General features: G+C 35.2%; 2 protein-coding genes across 3 annotated transcripts in view; both read right to left on the bottom strand.

The window, feature by feature from the left end:
- Window positions 1–13,365, bottom strand: part of LOC117916165 (sodium/hydrogen exchanger 8) — a 70,937-nt gene extending 57,572 nt beyond the window's left edge. Inside the window, exons 1-10 of one of the 2 annotated variants that reach the window (XM_034832063.1) lie at window positions 12,784–13,365; window positions 8,738–8,788; window positions 8,501–8,592; window positions 5,813–5,890; window positions 5,586–5,743; window positions 5,314–5,415; window positions 5,120–5,237; window positions 4,049–4,101; window positions 3,908–3,973; window positions 3,143–3,187 (exon numbers count right to left, since the gene is read on the bottom strand). In XM_034832063.1, the coding sequence (XP_034687954.1) occupies window positions 3,143–3,187; window positions 3,908–3,973; window positions 4,049–4,101; window positions 5,120–5,237; window positions 5,314–5,415; window positions 5,586–5,743; window positions 5,813–5,890; window positions 8,501–8,592; window positions 8,738–8,788; window positions 12,784–12,985 (965 nt within the window). In that variant the 5' untranslated portion in view covers window positions 12,986–13,365. Of the gene's footprint in view, window positions 1–3,142; window positions 3,188–3,907; window positions 3,974–4,048; window positions 4,102–5,119; window positions 5,238–5,313; window positions 5,416–5,585; window positions 5,744–5,812; window positions 5,891–8,500; window positions 8,593–8,737; window positions 8,789–12,783 lie in introns of those variants that run through there. The other variant, XM_034832070.1, reaches the window with a different exon arrangement.
- Window positions 13,366–15,265: 1,900 nt separating this feature from the next.
- Window positions 15,266–21,462, bottom strand: LOC117913277 (transmembrane 9 superfamily member 2). Its single transcript, XM_034828230.1, has 7 exons — window positions 21,258–21,462; window positions 20,803–20,843; window positions 19,697–20,282; window positions 19,467–19,604; window positions 19,209–19,365; window positions 18,614–19,098; window positions 15,266–15,822 (listed from the first exon to the last, which is right to left on the bottom strand). Exons 1-7 carry the CDS (start codon window positions 21,404–21,406, stop codon window positions 15,603–15,605), a joined length of 1,776 nt encoding a protein of 591 aa, XP_034684121.1. The 5' UTR covers window positions 21,407–21,462; the 3' UTR covers window positions 15,266–15,602.
- Between the last annotated feature and the right edge of the window lie 250 nt (window positions 21,463–21,712).

Below are 21,712 nucleotides of genomic sequence, written 5' to 3'. Positions count from 1 at the left end.
TACCTTGACAGCATGCAATGGATAATAGGGCATAGACCTAAGCTTCACCTTGTTGTAATTACATAGGATACTGGAGTGTAGTTGATTCTCTTTAAAGGGAGCTAGTATTTTCTATGAGTCCCGATACTAGTAGTCCTTGCTCGAGCTCACAATTCATGGTGGCACACTTGTTTTAAGGGATTTCAGGTTCATAAGTGTGCATAAGGATATTTTGATAAAAGCGCAAGGTTGCACTAGATCTCATGAATTGTCTTTATAGACCGAGCTAATTAATTAATTGAGTCAAATAAGGCTAATTAATTAATTAAGACCCAAGTGGGTTGGATTAGGTGCCCTAAGCCCATTGGAAGCCTTATAAATACCCCCTTAGGGGTTAAGGTTCTAGACTTTTGTCTATCTTCTTCCAAAGAGATCCTCTAGAGAGAAGCCCTAGCCACCCTATAGAGAGAAAAGCTCACACTTTCCTCATGTCTAGTTTTATGTGAGAAGAGATCGAGTGGAAGAACACCGGGTAGACAAAGCACACAGTGCTTTTTACAGTTTTAGATTCTTCTTCGACTACTCTATCAGCTTGGAAACGTTCTGAGAACATCCAGATCAAAGGTATATTGCTTTTATTCTCTATTTCTAATTACTATAATGGTTTTTTGATGTCATATCTTCCATTTTTTTGGATTTAGAGAAACCTAGGGTAGATATCATGCACCCTACTAGATCCAGGGCTAGGAAACAAAGCAATCTGGTATTCCCAACAATCTAACTCTCGAAGCGAAGAAAACTACACAGGCTCATCTTTCAAAGATTGTTGATAATGAAGAAAAGGAGATTTGGCTGCAACATTATATATTTGGTCAACCAAACTTTGTCTCTTAAATTACTAGTTCTTGAATTATTTGTTGATTTTGAACTTTCCAAATTTCAATGTCAAGTTTACAAGTTGTCTATGAGTCATCATGTTCATTTTCCTTTAAGCAATAGAAAATTTGAAATTCATTTCTCTGTGATTCATAGTGACGTATAGGGACCATCTCAGGTTACTTCTTATTCAAGTTATAAATGTCCCGTTAGTTTTATTGATGATTACACTAGAATAACATGGATCTAACTTCTAAGGAAAAAATCAGAAGCTGTACCTTCCTCTAAAACATTTCATAAGATGATCCAAACCTAATTCCATACCAAAATCAAAGTGTTAAGGACTAATAATGGGCAAGAGTATTTTCAATACCATTCTAGATTGATATCTACTTGAAAATGGGATCATACATCACTCATCTTGCAATGATACACCTCAGCAAAATGGAGCAGATGGGAGGAAAAATAGGCATTTACTTGAGTTAGTTACAGCTTTAATGTTTACAAAAAATATCCCCAAAATCTAGTTCATTGATGTTATGTTAATTGCCGCCTATCTTATTAATCATATGTCATCCAAAGCCATTGAGATGAAATTCCAGTTGATGTTCTTATAGTGTCATTTTCCTAATGTAAATCTCTTTGATTCTCTTCCTCTTAAAATATTTGGATGTGTTGCATTTGTCCATATTCAAAGTCAAGAAAGGTCTAAACTTAATCATAAAGCTCTTAGATGTATATTCTTAGGCTACTCTCCTATACACAAAAACAGTGCAAATGTTTCCATCCTCCAACAAAGAAAATTTTTGTGATTATGGATGTTAAATTTTTTGAAGATATCTCATACTATCCTAAGACAAATCTTCAAGGGGAGAAAACTGGAGTTGAAGACCTATCCTATTCCTTATGTCAACCCTCTTCCATTATATATCCAGTCATAAATGACCTGATTCTTCTCAAATCTGACCGACCCAGCAGCAACAGCTCAAGTCAGCCTTAAGGTCTGACTCTATATGCCTAAAAGCTGAAGAGAAAAAAACAAGAGACAAGAAAAAAAGGAGAGAAAATTATAGAGAGACATAGAGCTATGGTTCAATAGAGAGACATTTTATTTTTTTTGATAGGCATGGTTCAATAGAGAGACATAGAACTAAATTGGTAGCAAAGGGGTATATGCAAACTCTTTGAATTGATTATCAAGAGACATTCAGTCATGTGCCAAAAACAAATTCCATTAGAATCCTTTTATCTCTAATTGTTAATCTAGACTAATATCTTCAACAATTTAATGTGAAAAAATCATTTTTGCATGGGAATTTGGAAGAAGTACACATGGACCTTCCACCAAGGTTTGAGGACTTATCCAACAATAAGAAGGCGTGTAAGTTAAAGAAGTCCTTGTATGGGCTCAAGCAATCACCTAGAGCATGGTTTGAGATATTCACAAAGTCCCTAAAAATGATTGTCTTCTTGTTGAAGCATACACAAATGTAGATTAGTTAAGTTCCAACAAAGATCGAAGATCAACATCAAGTTATGGCACTTTTATGGGAGAAAATCTTATGACATGGAGGAGTGAAAAAACAGTCTATTTTAGATAGATCAAGCATTGAAGTGTGAAGTAATGTGGATTAAGATCCTACTTAAAGAATTGAATATGGAGCCTAAAGACTCAGTGAAGATTTATTGTGATGATAAAGCAATCATCAGCATTGCACAAAATCTAGTTCAACATGATTGAACTGAACATGTTGAGGTGTATAGGCATTTCATAAAGGAGAAAATTGAAAGTGGAATGATTTCTACACCTTTTGTGACTACCAAACAATAGTTAGGAGATATTTTTACAAAAGGAATCCCAAGTATCATGTTTAATTATGTTGCTGGCAAGCTAGGAATGCATTATATCTATGTCTCATCTTGAGGGGGAATGTTAAAATATGTGGTTGACTTTGCAGATCCAATTATATTTCTCCGTTATTTTCTCTTATCTGATTGTGTTCTGCATTTTAAGCTAATCTTAGATCTTGGAGTAATTCTAGGAACTGTACATGTCTAGGATCAGACCTGATTTAGTTTCCTATTTTGTTTCTTGTACAGCTTGTTTATATATTACCTTGTAATCCCTCTAATTTAGAGTGAACGAATTATTCTGAAACTTCATTTTCGTTAATGATAAACAAAAATTGTAAAATTTATAGAAAAAATACTAAAAGAAGTACATGCTTGCTTATTTCAAGTACACCATGCTGAAAAGGGTTAAAAGGAATGCTAATTAAACTCTTACCTCAAGATGAAAATTAATGTATTAGCAATATAAGCAACCATCTCCCTGAAATAAGATCCATAGCAAAATTCATAAAAAGAAGGTAATAAAATGAAAATAAGCATATTTTAGCATTCATGTATCACTTATGCATCCATTAACTAAAGATGCATCCATTGTTTGCAATAAAATGAATATAAGCAGAGCTAGAAGATTTTCAATTAGGAGCCAATAACTAAGGCCAGTCTTGACTGAGCTATTCCTGGATAAACCTAATGCAACCAGGGTATCAAATACAGAGTCATTGGAGCAATTTGAAAGAAGACGACATGGTGGGAGAGGTGAATGAAGAAGAGCCTCTTCCTTTCTTCTTTCCTGTTTTGTTATTGAAATCTTTATTCCATTAAGAATATGGTACTTCAGAAGCCTCAAGGACAATCCAAGATTCACTCTTGTCCATGTAATTTACATGATAATCAAATTCAGGTCATCTCATAAACCATGAACAGTTCATATATTCAAGACAAATAAATAAATATATAAGAGCAATGATGCCATATAGAATCAATTTATTGTCCTCTGCTAGCAATCAATTATGGCTTCAATTTCTTTTTTCTTTTTTCTTTTTTGAACTTATTAAAAAACAAATCAAATATATCTTTATCTTTTTAAATGTTGTTCAAACAAACGAATCAAATGTATCATGCAGAAGTCCATCACTTGGACCATTGAAATCATTAATCAGACCAGCTACTTCAATTTAAATTAAGGTGGTGTGAGATATACCAAAAATGATGCAAGCTTTGTTGACCATCACCCTTAAAAGCTGTCTTAGCAACTGCAGCATAAAACCTACCCAATATCATAATATCAGAAGAAAATCTTCTGGAATATTGCACAAAAACATTGAGACCCAATTCAACTTACATCCCCAAAGTCATTACTGCCAAAACACCAGAAACATCAGCCCCTTCTTGAGCCTAGCATATGAGAAATACCTCTTAGATTATCCATGCATTGAAAATAAAAATGAACCACTCAAAAGAGTCACATGATCAGTGCTATCCTGGTTAGCTGTTCCCAGTTCGCTTTTATCTTGATTGAGAACAAATTGTACTGAAAAAATGAATGCTATTACGAATACGTTATGTTTCAAATAAAAAGATCAAATCTAATTTTTTCCTAACGTATTATATAATGCTAGGAAGGGAAATGAACAATCAAAACAAACATGGATAGAAATAGAAGGAAAGGACCTGAAATCTCACAGACTAATGAATTCATATATTTTTAACAATGCTGATGATGACATTGAGAAGCATGTGCTCGATTAGGATGATATATAAGTTCTAAGGAGCAACACCAGAAATTTAAAAATAAAAAACAACCTGCACATTTTGTTAAATACACATTCATCCAACAAGTAAAGCAATTATCATGGTAAATAGTTAGGTTACATTTACATAAACAATAGAACTAGCATGATTCCTTAGAAGAACCAGAAAAGAACTGTTCAGCAATCTTTAGTTGCTAGCTGACACCCAATTCCAAATGTATATACATTGGAACCAAGATAGCAACTGATTCAAGAGATCATCTAAAGATTGATAAATTGGCATTCTTAATGGTAATGCAACCTAACCGTGTCTTAAGACCAAGTAACAAAAACATAGATGGAAGGAAAGGCAACTTATAAACCAAGCAGAGCAAAAAATGAATACAGTGAACTTCAGTCAAACCATCTAGATCCAGCACTCCAGAATTCCAACCCACTTTCTCTGTCATTTAAAGTTTTAACTAAGCTTACTTGACTGGTTGCATATAAGCCCTTAAGGCATGGCCCAAGTAATAAAGAAATGAGGTGGGTTTGTGGGAGGTTCTAGGTTCAAGTCCCAATGGGGATATATATATATTGTAATAACATGTGAACTAAAACAATCAGAAATGATGAATAAAAAAGTCACAAAAATAAGCTCCCAAGTTCAGAAAGGAACATACAGTGAAGTAAGCAGTGTAGCTCACAGCAAGAGTCAATGTAATCTCTATCACTGTATCATTAAAGATAAACCCGAGCCACAAGACAGATGCTAGCCCAAAAGCAAGACCAATGCCTACACTGGACCAAGGAAAAAGGGTCTTATAACCAGAATCAAATCCCTCACCATTGCTTCCCAAAAATAAGTGTTACGTACGCTCCAAGTGACACTTGTGTTAGAAATTTAACTACAGCACCAAAGTTAAAGCTCTTGCCAAGGACCATTTGATAGAATAGCTGATAGACCACAATAGCTGTCCTGGAAACAAAAAATTATGCATCTTTAAAGAAAACCAAAATATCAAACAATGTGATAAAGACAAATAATCATTATATCCAAAATCTATATATTTCATGTGACCCACTCAGAATAGCAAATTATATAGACAGTTTGCGAGAAAAGAAAAACAGAACATAGAATCTTGATACCCATCATTCATCAAGGATTCCCCTTCAATTATTGTGCTCAGTTTTTTGCCTGCACCAAGCTCTTTCAGTAGAGCCACAACAGCCACAGGATCCGTGGCACTAAGAAGTCCCCCGAGCAACAATGAAGTTTTCCAGCTCCAGTCATAAGGGAAAGTGAACTGCAGAATGTTATTGCAGATATTATCATGAACACAAATGCTATAGTTAAACGACAAAATTGAGAATACCTTTAAAGCAGATCCAAGACAGAAGGTCGAAACCAGAACACCTGGCCCAGCCAGTATAAGCATTTGTACCATACATCTCTGCATTGAAAAGAAGATCAACTTTTTCATTCAAAATCTGATAACATGTAAAACATCACCTAGAGAATTGCAGAAAGCAACACTCCAGGAGATTTTTTTTTTTTTTTGATAGGCAAAGATCAATTATATTGACGACGTCTAACAAAGGGGCACACAAAAGCATACATGGTGTATATATGACTCCAAAAGGCCAAACACAACTAAGAGCTTCACAAAAAACAACATCCCTGCCTTCCACTCTAACCCACTCCAAAAAATTGTACAGAAATGATTGTTTGAATGTTTGATCCACTTTTTCAGTATTTGCAAATGATCTCCTATTTCTCTTCTTTCATATGGTCCAAAATAAGAATAAAGGAATTGCTCTCCAAGCTTTCTTTCTCATCTTCCTAACAAAAGATTCATGCTAGCTAAGAAGAATCTCTCAGACTAAGGAGAGCATCACCCACTAGACTCCAAAAGAGCATAAACTAATTGTCATAAGACTCATAACATGATTGCTTTAGAACAATGAAAGAGGATGTGATTAGCCATTTCTTCTTCTTTATAATAGGTAGCATCTATTTGACATCCTCCAACCCCTCCTTTTGAGTTGATTTAGCATTAATATTCTTCCCCATGTAATTTCCCCAACAAAAACACCAACCCTCGCAGAAAAACATGGATTCCAAATAATGCATAAGGAGAATGTCTCCATTCTTCAATTTGAAAAGAAGGAATATAGGGATTTAACTATAAATTTGTCACTCCTCAAAATCCACCAAAATATGTTATCCATATCCCTATTAATTATCTAGGTTTGAAATCTCAAAAAAAAAAAATTCCCTTTCTCCCAACTCCCAATCATGAATCTATCTATTGACATTAGGGTTTCAATAACCTCCTTCTCCATTATGCGCCTACACCTCGACCATTGATGCATCTTTAGCAATATCTATTGAGAACAATGCAAGAAAAGCTTTTCCCAATAGTTTATCACTGCACCACCTATCTTTCCAAAATTTCACTCTTCGACTATTTATCTTACTATTATACACCTTCCATCCACATCTGATTTCCTTTCACAACCCACCCCATACTCTCACTCCTCTTAAGCGCCATCCCCCCTCTTCCTCCCCATAATCACCTGCTTCCAAAGGGATTCATTCTCAATTACAAATCTCTATAATTATTTACCTAGAAGAACCTTGTTTAGAAGGTACAAACTTCTAATGCTCAAGCCCACATGCATCTTTTCCATGCAAATTGTTGGCCAATACACCAGATGTGGCTTTCTCTCAACTGCTCCTCCACTCCAAAAGATATCTTTTTCAATCTTTTTCAGCCTTGACTTATCTTTATTGGTATGACAAATAATGACATTTAGTAAATCAATAAGCTAGATGGGTGTTTTTTTTATTTTATTTTTTATCAAAGTTAATATTCCACCTTTAGATAGTTACTGATTCTTCTACATAGCAAGTCGTTTCTAAAATTTTTCCTCCACTACATCCCAAAATTGAGAATATCTTAAGAGGATCTCCTAGTGGAAGACTCAAATAGTTTGTGTGAAGGGTACCCACTCTACACTCTACAACCCAAAACCCTAACTAGGACCCCTATATTAGCAACCCTCCACCCCAAGTTAGAATCAACTTACTTTTCTCTCTATAGGCCTCAATCGCCAAGCCTTTTATAGATATTACTTTGTATCTTTTAATGCTAGATTGGAAGAGTGTTTGCTACCCAATTAGGTCAAAGAAGAAAGTTATGATTGATTGGTTACCCTCTTCAGTAGGTTCGGAAAAGTTAAAACTTTGACATATGTTCTTTGGGTAACCATGGCCAGATAGATATTCAAGGAGTGATTAAAGATCACTCTAGAATAGTATTAAGAGCTTAATCTTAGCATGCAAAAGAGGGATTAGCTATCAAAATCAAGATATTGGCCTTATTAGAGAGTTTGTTGCAGTTCAAAGCTTTATGCCTATCTAATCTAACTGTAGAAACAGATTCTACTGCTATAATATCTTAGGTGACTAAAAGAAAAAGAGGTTTGTGAAAGTTTGACAATTGGATGTGCAAAATCATAGATATTGCTAATGAATTAGGTTGCTTCTTCTCTTGGATTCCTCATTCAACTAACCAAGTCACAAATTAATTAACCAAACAAGTAGCAAAGCATTTGGCTTCCTTTGTTGGAGATTTCCTTCCCCCTTGTGTGTTTGATGTTTCTCTCCTTTATGTTTGTTGGTTTTGTTCTCATGAGGTTGGGCTAGTTTTTATGGATCCGGTTAGTAGGTTACTTTTTAACCAACCTTTGTACATCTTTGAAGGATTGCTCATTTGCTCATCTTTCTCATATTTATCAATTGATTGATGAATGAAGATGTTTGTTTCTGATGAAAGATTAAGAAAAAAAAAGACACCGATATTGAAAATTTTGTAAAAAAAAAAATAATAATTCCTACAAAAAAAAAAAATAGAGATTTGAAACGAACTTTTCTAATTGACATTAGTTAGAACAGTGATTTATCATTTGCAATCAATATACATGACGAAGTGTGTGAGGTCTAAGCTGACTAGGATTTTCAAGCACTAAAGTTGTACATGGAAGTAGAGAAAAGACACCTTTATTTGGTGCACCTCCATTGAGAATGAACTCTCAAAAAGAAGCGCAGGCAGAAAAACAGCCAATAGAAGATTAGGATCAATATTTGCCCCTGTACATGAACATCAAACCTCACTCAATAACTGATAATTGAAAAGTAAAGTTAAATAACTTTTCATCAGAAACTATCTTCATAATTATACTCAAGACTGTTAGTTGTTGCAGGACTACTGTGCAAAATTACAGACTGCACTTACAAAGGCGTATGCCATCACCAATCTTTCCCAATTTATTACTTGTACCATGTTCTGCAAGTAGGGCAACATTAAGAATTAAAATCAATTATATTGGAATTAATCACTAATAAGCACTAAATTTTAATATAAGTAGAGAAATTAAGGGAACAACATTCAAACTCCAAAGAACAAATTTAAGTGAAAAAAAAAAAAATTGAGTGGCATATCAAAAATGAGCACAAAGTTCGACCATTGAGAGAAGACAGGAAAGTCTATGATGCCTCTCACTTTGTCGGCCACTAAAATAGCCAAGTAACAATGTTGACATTGGGACACAAAAATCTATTTAGAAGCAAAGTTGAATTGTCTTCATTAATCAATTTGTTAAATTGCCTTTGCACTTGTTTGTCTTTTGTTTTTTATTTTGATAGACAAAAATTTTCAACAAAAAACACCTTAAAAGGGGCGCAACTAAAGTACACAAAAATTATAAAAGGAACACCAAGGAGCGAAAGGGAAGTGAAATAAAAAAAGAGAAGAAAATATGAAGGGCTAGAACCTCTACAAGCATAGTTACTAAATCTTAAAAATAGAAATGAAGAAATGAAGAAACCTCTACTACATAAGAAGATTTCCCTATATAGCATAGAAAATGACATTAGGAAACAAATATGACTCGACATATATGAAGACCTGAAAAAAATTCTTAAGTAGGACACTACCATGATGAGAATGACAATATATTAATACATGTTTTTATTTAGTATTATATCATATATACAAATCTATAAGTTCTACCAATTTATCAAAGCTTATATATTAACTTGAATAACATGGGGGAAGAGAAAAAAAAAATTATGAGAAACAACAATGTAATATATTGAATCAAGAATTAAGCAGTACAATAGAAGGATGAGGAATTCCACCACAAACATAAGCTAAACAAAAGGAATACCATAAACCATATTGTAAATACAAAAAGCAACCTCTCCTTACTAATCCACACCCTTGGAGCTACACACCACTAACCAATCGAGTTGAACCAAATTAGGGAGAATGCCCTCAAAATTTGTGGTGCAAGAGGCCCAAAAAGAAGCAATGAAATGAATGATATCCCAAAGAACCTTTGAAGTCTTTGTCTTGTTCTAAAAAATCCTAACATTTCTTTCGCATCACATAACCCAAATTAAAGCAATACAAGCGATTTGTCACAATACTAGGCCTCTCCTAGAACGTCCCAATTCCCTATATGAAATGGCCATCATGTCATAAATACTCCTCAGGGGAGCCCGGTCCATCTTGGCCAATCTAAACAAAAGGTTAATTCGATTTTATTTATTTCTTTGTTCCAAGACATGTGATAAAAACTGATTGGATCCAATACCAACACAACTTCTTTACTTTCTCAGGAAGCGCAGAAAACCCATTCGGAATTTTTAGGTGGGAAGGCTCACCTTTCTCTGGTTCAGCCTCCCTAGATCTCAGGAACAGTCGATTTATCGATAGTGCCTCACAATCAAATCCTCGAACAGCACCCTTACATGCAAGCCCATGCCATAGCTCCACTTTGGTGATTATGAATCTCTATTAGACTTTGATCAAATGAATAGGTTTGTGTGAAATACAAGCTCACACTCCAGAAAGAATTTCTTAGGTGTGAGGATAGGCATAAATAGATCTACCGATTCTCCATGCTCCAGCTCCATACAGAACTTACATATTATCAGGATTAAGGGCTTTTTAGGGTTTTCTCAACTGTAGCATGTCATTAATGTTTACCTTCTTGTAAACTAAATTATTATTTTTTAAATCAAAATAGTCATATTCTAAAATAAATTCAATAGTGTCATGTCTGACATGGTGTCCAACACAGACCTGACTCCTCTTTGAAGTGTCCACACTACAATTTTCTAAACTTAAAATAAACTAAACAGTCTCAGGTCTCTCAACAAAAATAAAAATTAAGAAGACTCAAACAAACACCTAAAACATATGAAAACCAATGCACCAAATAACTCAAGTTGTTAAATCACAAAGTAACCCTTGAAAATGAAATTTTCATATTTCTGAAAATCCAAGAGGCTACAATCAAGTAAATCCATCCATTAGCACTTATAAGAGAACATGCCAGTCTAGTAGCATAGCCAATGGGTTTTCTCCTTTTCTCATATTTTGAGAATAATTTAATAGGCTAAACCCTATAGGTTCCTTTAAATTCAAATGAACTCAGCCTTTTTGAGTTACATGCTTGATACAATTAGTAAAAGTTCACATTTTTAATCTGTTTCTTTGATAGACAAGAAAAAAATTAAGGAACACCAAAAGAGGCAGCCTGAGGGCACAGAATCTATACAACATGTAGTGGAACACATAGAAAATCGAAGACCAAAAATGAAAAACACCAAGTTTCTTTGTAGAAGTTCATGGATGTAATCCATGTCAATCGATGTAAGGAACACCCAGTATAAATCCATGATCCATCACAAAACCAGACACGTCCTGGTCTTCAAAGCATACTTCATCTCTTGGCAAAAAGGGAAGCAATTGATCTTTTCACCACCTTCATTATCGTTGTGGAAATATGCAGACAAACTTTCCACATTAAAGTTCATTGTCTTAAATACCAATCTCATCAGTACTGAAGTAAATTATTGCACAGGAAGTTCTAGGGCTGATAAAAACTTTGGAATTTTGTTTTATGTATTTTACATCTTGCCCATCATCAAAATCGATCCACTGAGTCCAAAGAAGCACACCATATAATACTGAAGCTTTGTTATGTAGTGGATGAGACCTCTTCTGTCACAGGCAGACCACTGGCATATCACCCCCTTTAACTTGACCAAATATCTACTCATATGTCCTATACCTCTCTGTAGGTCTCATTGTTTTCCTTCATCTTCTTAAAAATCTCTCAATGCATATACCTTAAAAGTAACCCACAGATATGATTGGGCCTCATTTTAGTCTAGTTTGATAATTTAACAAATTTAGAAAAAGGAGAGTGAATCCCCCCCACCCTTTTTCTTAGAACTTTCTTACCCTTTTTAAAGTTCCCAAAACAACCACATGATCATCAATGACAATATCATAACAAATCTTTGGCATCTTATGTCAAAATATACTCTGTTTTATGTGAGAGGCCTGATGTAGAAATTTACTGTAACTCCACCCTAACTATCCAAAAACAAAAATTATAACGCATGCCATATCAAGCATCCAAAGGGCATGGAATTTAAAAGATTTGTGAAGCCCACCCAAAGTAGTTAAGAAGATTTTGTTGAGCTGAATTGGCTTGTTCAACCAAGTAGCCATTTGGCATAGTTTCACACCATGCAACATTGTTCCGCCCCCAACTCTTCATAAATATAGGACATGATGTCAAACTTTTCAAGGCCATGATACTTAAAAACTTGTGAGTAGTTTAACAGGCTTTGTTCAATTGAGCTAGGTTGTTCAATCAACTGACTTTTTCGAGTAGGAAAGAGTCAAACATCTCTCTCTTTGTTAGTATTCTATTTTTATGCTTTGGTTGGCTTACTTATTTTTATCTAATAAGTTCTCCGTATGGAAAGAAAATTGAAACATTGGTTTCATCTATTTAACTGTTTTCGTAGCATAGGGTGAAAAGTTTAGATAAGCCACAGACAATTATAGTATATATAAACCACCAACCAGTAATCTATCAATGAATTAGAACAAATCAAATATTTTGGAGAAAGATCCACCAAGCCAGATGATCTAGAAGGTGAACCCCATTCTCTAATCTTTTGCCCCTTTTTAACCAGTTTTTCTTCTAGTCTTGTGCTTGCGTTGTAGCTGCATATGCTTTTAGGATCACCAAGAAACATGAAATAATCAACTCAATTAACTGTCACGAGACAGAAGTCGTGAAAAATGTAAAGCTGCAGCAAACTCTCTCCCTAGACAGCAGTTTGTATCAAAGAAAAAGTAATTAAAAACCATGATTAATGCGTATCAAATTAAAATAGAAAAAATAAAAAGGAATCACGTATTCAGACCCAGGACGAAAGGAATTAAGAAAAAGAGCAAGATCAAGCACGAACCTAAAGATCCAAGAGCAATGCCAAGGATGAGCAAAGCGACGGTGTAAGGGACCCTGGTCCCCCGAAGTAATTGCCTACAAGCTATGCCCAAAACCAAACAAATCGCAACAAAAATGACGGCGTCCGTTGGATTCGATGATGAAGAAGAACTCTCCTCCCCCAACGCTCTGTAGGGAAACACCCCTTCCAACACTGACCCCATTTCCACACAACACCTATAGGAACTGAACGAGGAGAGGATCCCCCAATACCACACCGTAATTTGGCCCTTCTGCTTAATTCATTCTCGAGTTTTAGCAGAGGAGTCTAGGGAGAGAAAAAGAGGAATTGGCAGCAGTGATCTTGAGTCTTGACTTGGTGAGGTGGGAATTGGCAGTTACAAGGCGGCGTCTTTCGGAACTGCATTGATTCCGTTTCAGTATCTCGGCTCTAGTTCTTTGGACTATTTGTCGCTTCTGTGAACTGAATGCTTCTGAATACACAGTTGATGCTGAAGTGAAGGAAAAAAAAGATGGAAGTGAGTAGATCATACTGTCATCATGGATGATGCTGTGGGCGGCGATAAAAATCTTTATAAAAATGAAATACTAAACCGCCATTGACTGCCTCCGAGCCAGAGCCGTCAAATACCAAACGCCTAATTATATGCTGGAAATTAGGTATTTAATAAATTTTAAAAAATATTTTTCAAAATCTAAAAAATCACTTAGCATTAAAATTCTTTTATATGTTTTTCCAATATTAAAAAGATTAAGAATGATTTTATAGTGATTTTAAGAAGTTTTTTAATACTTGAAAAATAAAAATTTTCAAATATAAAAAAAAATGATAAAAACACTTTTTAAAATTACTGTCAAACGCACTCTAAAAATACGTATTTAATAATGATTTTATGAAGTACTAAGTGTGTGTTTAGTAATGATTATAAAAAATATTTATAACATTTTTAATACTTAAACTATTTTATATTTTAAACGTTAAAATGGTTAAAACGCTTTTATAATCAATATCAAACAGATTTTAAAATAACATACTTTAAAATATATTTAACAATTATTCTGAAAAATATTTTTAATATTTAAAATTTTTTATTTTTAAGTATTAAAAATATTAAAAACACTTCTAAAATTTATTATTAAATACACTTTTATTAAAAATACTTTATAAATGATTTTCCTAAAAATATTTTTAAAATAAATATTTTCAATAAAAACACTTCAAATAAAAATACTATGAAACGCAAATGCAAATAAAATTGTTTGGATTGTTTATTAAAAAAACTGTAAATGATTTTTCATTATTATAAATAATTGTTCAAAAATTTTAAAATACTTTAAGATGACCTCTTATAAGCACTGCAGTGGACATTCTACATCTCTTCTTTTCTCAATCCTTGGTTCAAGGGTTTTTCTGCCATCCAAATTATTCAACGGAGAACAAAAGCAAAGGGTAATCAACCCAGCCCGCTAAAGTGGAATATATTAAATGGCATCCCATCAGTTCCGATTCTGGAAGTTTTCTTTTTGGCAGCTCTAGCTTTTCAGGAGTGTAAAAAGACTGCGTACCGACGGCTAATAAAATATAAACAAAAATTAAAATAATAATAATAATAATAAAATATTCATCCCCCATCACTATTGTTTGTCAATCGAATGGAAATCCACATAGAACAGAAATTTTCTATTCCTCTACATTTAATATTCACGCCTCAGTCTCAAACCTATCGGTATTAAAAGAAAGCACATTCTCTTTAGCTATCAACCCACCAGAAAAAGAACAATAGAGAGAATAATGGAATAATTTGAATATGTACGCTAGAGAAAACTGGAAAACAGAAAGAATCACTTTTAACCAAATCAATAGCTCTACTACGCGTTCGGGCCTCTGTTCCTCGGGCTTCAAGACCTTAATGGCCAAAAGCTCGGGCATCCATACACCCGCCCCTTTCTTATTCTTAAAAGAGAAATGAGATGAAAATGACAGATTTGCTTGCTTTCCGATAGGTCGTGGTAAATCTAGGACAAACACTGGTAAAAATAATGCCCGACCAACGTTTGCTTTCATTCACAAAAGTTCTACACTGCTCGTTGAAAAACAACAGTTCATGGCAAAGCTACCCGCCATGAGCACAATTGCCATGACACATTCCAGCCCCTCCGTTGATTAAGGCCACACCAATCTCCTATGTCTTTTTCTTTGATAGCTTTAAAGGAACTTTCTTTCAATTATGATCCCTACCACTGATAGGAGATCATGGCGACAAAAAAGAACCTCACTGCATGCTACCACTAATACACCAGAAGCCAACCTGTGTGTGTCAGTGCATATATTTTATAGCTGCCAAATCAATTGTTACATCCATGCGTGTATGAAACCCAGCCATTTGACCAATCATATGTCTTAGTGAGAAGGAATTCAAGCTATTCAAGTTTCGTCAGTAAGACTTAATTTATATAACAAGAACAGAGAAAAAGAAAAAAGAAAAAGAAAAAAAAAAGGAGAATTCATTTTGCAGTTTGAAGGTGTAAGTGATGATGATACAAACATCTACCCCAAATAAAATTGTCTCAGATTACAGATACCACACTAACATCAAGTGATCCTTTATTGTGCAACAGCTTTCAGGAAGCCAAGCAAACACTTGGACATGGATTTAGGAGGCCCATTTGCGAAAGTATTCTTCATTATCACATTAGCTTCTTCTGAAATCTGAGGCACTCTCCAAACTACCTTCTAATAACAAAAATCATAGACCTTTCTCTACGACAATTTATATAGAATATAAAGACAGAAGAATTTGCCTGGAATACCACCTACCACTACTCACACTTGATAGACCTGTATATATGACGAACAAAGAGCAATGATGCACGAAAACCTACAGTTCCAAGCATGAGGAAGAAGCCATAGCAGATGCAAGCCATATACCCAAAGAAGAACGAAGTTTGCATGAAACCTGACATATCTGACCGTGCATAGTAATAATACAAGCAGTAGCCATAGATAAACAAGCCTGTGGATCCACCACAAAGAAAAGACCTGTCGCAAATCAAGCACAAGGTTAGCTTTAAAAACTGGGACATAATCTGTTTACCTAACTTGAATGAGAAGAGATACCCCCTGATGTAAATGCAGATGGAGCATGTTTATTTAAGCAAAAGATTAGTAGGCAATGCTAAGAAAAGTAGATGATAATAAAGGCAACTCGAAAACAAAGATGCAAAGGACTGCCTACAGGAAATTAACCTCATCAACCATATTACTCAGAGACACATGATATGAAAAGAATCAAAAGTTCAATTTTGGAAACAAACATAATGAAAAATGAAAAATCACATTAGAATAATACAATTATGCCACCTTCAATGTGACACCAGCTGGACATCAAACTGGAAATTATTGAGATGAAGTAAGAAATTTCATGGGTTGTTATGCATCAATGTAGTAGATTTGGTCCAATGGTAAAATATCTCATTTCACACCAAAGGACTAGGTTCAATCCTCCCGGTTGTGCTATTGTACTTTAGGTTATGTTTGGTTCCTGGAAAATACTAAGGAAAGAAAAAAAATGCAAAGAAAAATGATTTTTTAATGTTTGGTTGTTCTATGAAAAATATAAAAGAAAATCAAATATAATTAAAACTAATTAAAAACTTATGTATTTTAAAATTATTTAATCTTCATATTAATGAGTTAAAATAAATAAAATGAGTTTGAAGTAAAAAATAAAAATAACTTATCAACTTTTAATCTATTTTTTATTTTCCTTCATTTTTGTTTTCTTTCTATTTTTCCTTTGTATTTTCTTTCCCTTGCATTTTCCCTCAAATTTTCTGAGAACCAAACATAGCCTTAATGTTTTTTCATCTTTTTAAGAAGTAATCCCACTTCGAAAATCTCAAAGGAAGAAGTCATTGTCACATGATTTCTAGCCAAGGCTGTCTCAAGCTTAGTTACCTAGGATCTCAAGCCCATTAGTGCGCATGAGTGAAATATTTTAAAGGAAAAGTAGGGCTCGGAATTAAAGTGGTGCCAAGAAAATCAGCAATTTTTCAGCAAGAGTGGCGAAGTATTAGAAAACCAGCAAAAAATCAACAAAAAAAAATCTGAAGTCTAGGGGCAACAAGATATCCCCACCGCTTATTATGTCAGCACCTTCTAACATGCAAAATTTCGACGAAATATCGCCAATATTTCGTGACATTTTCAACCTTGCTTGCGAACACATTTTTTCACTTGGGAATCAATATGGGCGAAAATCTTTATGGTAAACATGTTAGTGAATAGGGGGAGGGGGGTAGACAATGGTCAATGGAAATGTAGCTTGTGCAAAAAGAGTGAAGAGTAAGCTAATCACATTTTAAATCATTGTGTTAGGACAAGGGAGTTGTAGCTTGTGCAAAATTTCAACGAAATATCGCCAATATTTCGTGACATTTTCAACCTTGCTTGCGAACACATTTTTTCACTTGGGAATCAATATGGGCAAAAATCTTTATGGTAAACATGTTAGTGAATAGGGGGGGTAGACAATGGTCAATGGATGTAGCTTGTGCAAAAAGAGTGAAGAGTAAGCTAATCACATTTTAAATCATTGTGTTAGGACAAGGGAGTTTTGGACATTTCTTTTAGCAGTCTTTGGCCTAAAATAGACTTTTCAAGCTCCAGTGAAAAATCTCCTCCTCAATTGGAAGTTTGAGGGATTGGATAGAAGAGGGGACTTGTTTGGCAAATGACTCCTCTATGCCTATTATGGTGTAGATGGAAAGAGCAAAACAACAGAATTTTTAATGGAGAAGAGCTTCTAGATTAAAAATTAAAGGAGAACTTCATTAAACCCCCTTTGGAATCGTCCTATGTTTTATTGGAAATGGGAAATTTTCAATAATAGAATTCTTAGATAGCCTTAACTGTGGATAGACTGGTTTCCTAAGTCTGTTTTTCTGTAGATACCAGTCAATATTTTTTTGTTTTGTTTCTTTGTGTACACTGCCTGTAAACATGGGTTGCACCCGCTTTTCTTGGCAGCCATTTATTAATAGATGTTCTGTTTGCTTATCCAAAAAGAAAGAAAAAAGGATTGATTATGGTTCAACAAATCACCCCATGAGTGATACAACCAGTCAACCACTTTTAGGGATGTCACAAGTTGAACAGAATCCATAAGATCTAAAAAAGAAGTAGAAGCCACCCAAGAATGCATCACAGGGCCAAATGTTCAGCAAATATAGTCTAGCATTTTAGCAAATCATCCCATGAGAACACAACCAGTCAACCACTTTTTGAGGAAAACAAAAGTTGAGTAGAAACCATGCATCTAAAAAACAAGTAAAAGCCACCCAAGAATGCATCTGAGGACCAAATGTTCAGAAAAATTGATCAAGCATTGCACCCTTACTTCTGATTTCAATGATTGCCAATAATAAGGGAACACTGTCTCCCTTATGGGTTATGCAAGTATCGATAATTGATCCAAACAGAGTGATGAACAACAAGAGGAAATTCTCTAGGACCTGGTAAGATGCATTCTGTGCTTTCAATTACCAATTTCCTCTTCCCTTAAAACGTTAGTTGTTAGGCAATTCAAGAAATGGTACCCTAGTTAGAGAAGAAAGACCCTATTTGGAGACCTAAAGCAAGGATTTGTGGGTACCCACCCACTAAGAAACATTTTTGGCCCAGAAAAAAAAGCCCATGATTTTTTATTTTTGGAAAATTACTTATTTTAAGTCTTGCATTATTTACAAGCTAATTATTTATAGCTTCATTTGTGTGTGAGGCAAAAATTCATTAACAGAAAGCTAAGTACATAAGTTATAAGCATGCATACCTCCACCACCATTCATGATCTTCAGCAGCAAGTTGAAAGTACGTCAGGGCCACAGTAATAAAAGCTGTGACTATCAGAAGAATAATGAAGACGATAAACAGGATGCTGTATATGGTGTAGATCCTGTGACCCCATACACTAGCAAATATGTAGTAAAGCTCAATGTAGATGGCACTAAAAGGCAAAAACCCTGCCATTGCCATCTGAGGAATAGTGCTCCTGTACCAAGGCAGTGCCGGAATCTCTCGCGGATACTTTGTAGTGCGGCAAGGAGCTTGGAATTCAGCCTTGCTATTTTTCCCAGCAATCCCACCCAACACAAGCAATGGTGATGTCACTAATGTCCATATAAGGACAATTACCACAATTGTGCCAAAGGGGAGTGCTGCAGTTGCACTGTAAATAATTGCAACAGTGTTAAGGAAGCAGAATGTAAGGAACAGAGGAGCACAGAAAAGGCATCCTGTCAGCAGCAGATTCCTAACCTATCAATCCATTAGCCAGAAAACTTAATTAGTTATCTCCATTGCATATTTTAAGCAGAATAAGTTCAAAATCCAGAAATCATTGCAGATAAAAATCCATTGGCATGTACCCAGTTGGTTCCTTCTAGCTGACAATAGAAAGAGGTTGCTGTGTATCCTGCTATGCCAGATGTAAGAGCATAGATGACCACCAGTGCAGTGAAAAGTGCTCCTCGGTTGTATGGATAAAATACACCCACTAATGCAAGTATAAAAATGAACACCGTACTGGAATTGCATTGAAGAAAGAAGGTTACATTAATTAGCAGCAGATTTGAAGAAATTTGTAGAACCGAGCTCCATACAAGATGGCTTGATGAGATACTTACAGTGTAAACAACTGGGTGCCAGATCCAAGAGCAGCAGCAAACAAGGATTTGTACTTTGGGTACCGGAATACATCACCATGAATGTACTTCCATCCAGTTTCTTCTTGGTCATCAGCTGATTCTTCATCATGAGCATACTTAAAAAAATTAAATAAGCATCATATGAAAATAAAAAAGAAAATTCATAGATATTTATTCATTCCAGAAATAAAATTAAAAAAATTCCGTACTTAATAAAATCATTCTTAAGGACTCGCATGAGAATCGTCGCGAGAAACCCAGTTAAGAGGAGTACTGTCACGCAAGAGTTTATAATTGAGAACCAATGAATCTCCAAGTGATGTGGCATTGAAGAAGTTTGAGAGTACTTCTCCATCCTCTTCTCAAAAGGAGCATCAGTTTCTGTCCATTTGACAGTGTACATGAACTCCACATCAACATCCTTATCATCTGTCACGTCAACCATAGAATGAGGGTCGGTTCGGGCGTTGATCTCAATCACACGATCCTTGTTATAACGAATATCAAATTGAATGTGCTTGTACAAGAAATATTTGTACTCGCTTGGGTCAGCTTTGCCCTCCTTGTCAACCTTTCCAATAAAACCCCATATTGGCAAGTCATCATAGTACATTTGGAAGTAATAGTCCTTAGCAACTGCAGCTCGGAACTGAGCAACTTCTTCTTTTTTAAGCTTCTTTTTGCAAACAACTTCAGAGTCTTTCTCTCTTAGGAAGTCAAGTTTGTATGGAGCACTGACAAGACGATCTCCATTCAACACCTCACCAAGAGCTTCTTTCTTCTCTTTAAGATGAGCTGCCATTGGATTTATTCGACAAATCAAACAAAAAATTGTGGATCCTTACTATTCTGTTTGTTTCAGCATAAAATTGGTACCCAGACTTCTCCTAGTAAAAAAAAATGTCTTTGCTCCGTTTAAATGGACATTTTACCATGAAACTTGAGAGAAATTTACCATGCATCCTCAACTCCTCCCGAGGGGGAGAGGGGGATGATATTCTCAGAAGAAATTTATTATTAATTTTATTTTCTGGCAAAAAGTTCTCCTGAAAATATTTCCCGAATGTTGGAAAAGAGTTGCTGGAGAATTTTCCAGGAAAAACAAACTTTAATAAAAGCCCATATATTTCAGTTCAAGGATAAAAATCTTGAAGCTTTAGAGACTTTTGCCGCGTCTCTTCTTCTTGTACAAACTTTGCAAAGTAGCTCAATTGACAACAAATGGACCCTAGAGAAACTAAAAATAAAGACGAACACAAGTTAAGACAGAAAAAAAATAACCATGAAACATAAGAAAACAAGTGGAGATCAAAACCTGGCACGCAGAATGGAAGATCGAAATACCGGTAGGTTTCGCTGGCATCAAACAACACATACAATAATCAGCATATCCAGGATAAATAATACACAAATACCCTCATCCCAATGTTACAAAAAAGCTCCATTTGGTTGCTGAGAAAATGTATGAAAATAAAGTGAATAAAAAGTTCTAAACCCACGCACTTCTATGTTATCTCGCAATCACCTCAACTATGCCTAATAGTTGCATTGGGCTCAATCAGGACGACAATTTTGCAAGCCCTAAATTTGATCCCACATTTTCTCAGCAACCACAAAGCACAAAAGGCTAAAAACGATACATAGATTTGGATCCCCACAAATATTCCAGATCCAAATCCCAGATCCAGCAATCAAATGAACATCCAAAACCCTATAAATCAGAAACAGAAAACCTAAGAGTAGATCGGTAGGTTTGTTTGACAGAATCACCTGGGGTTGTGGAAGGGGCCGACCTTGTTGGCGTAGAGCGGAACGGCCTCTCCAGCTTTGTAGCGATGACTGGAAGCATCGGATCTCACTTGGCTTCCACAAAGTAAGATCAGAACGGCGACCACCAGAATCGCCATAGCCCTCTCCATTTCTTTGAGATTTCAGATTTCAACTGAACCGAACAGAGATGATAGGGAAACGACCGCAGAAGGCTAATTTCTTTCTATTTTATATGCCTTGGGGTGCGTTTGGGAGAGGAGAAACCAGATCTATTTTCAGATCTCAAAAAACGCATCGTTTTGGACGAAACGAGGTCGTTCCATGAGAAGGACCCAAATGTCATTTCATCATTCTTGGACAAATGGATGAATTTTAATCATGCGGCTGGTACCGCCCTCGCCCCAAACGCTTACTGGCGGTCGTTGATACGCGCCACCTGTCATACAGACGACTGC

This window comes from Vitis riparia, chromosome 1, assembly GCF_004353265.1.
Source record: "Vitis riparia cultivar Riparia Gloire de Montpellier isolate 1030 chromosome 1, EGFV_Vit.rip_1.0, whole genome shotgun sequence".
Taxonomy (NCBI): Eukaryota; Viridiplantae; Streptophyta; class Magnoliopsida; order Vitales; family Vitaceae; genus Vitis; species Vitis riparia.
This window is presented reverse-complemented; position numbering and strand designations above follow the sequence as displayed.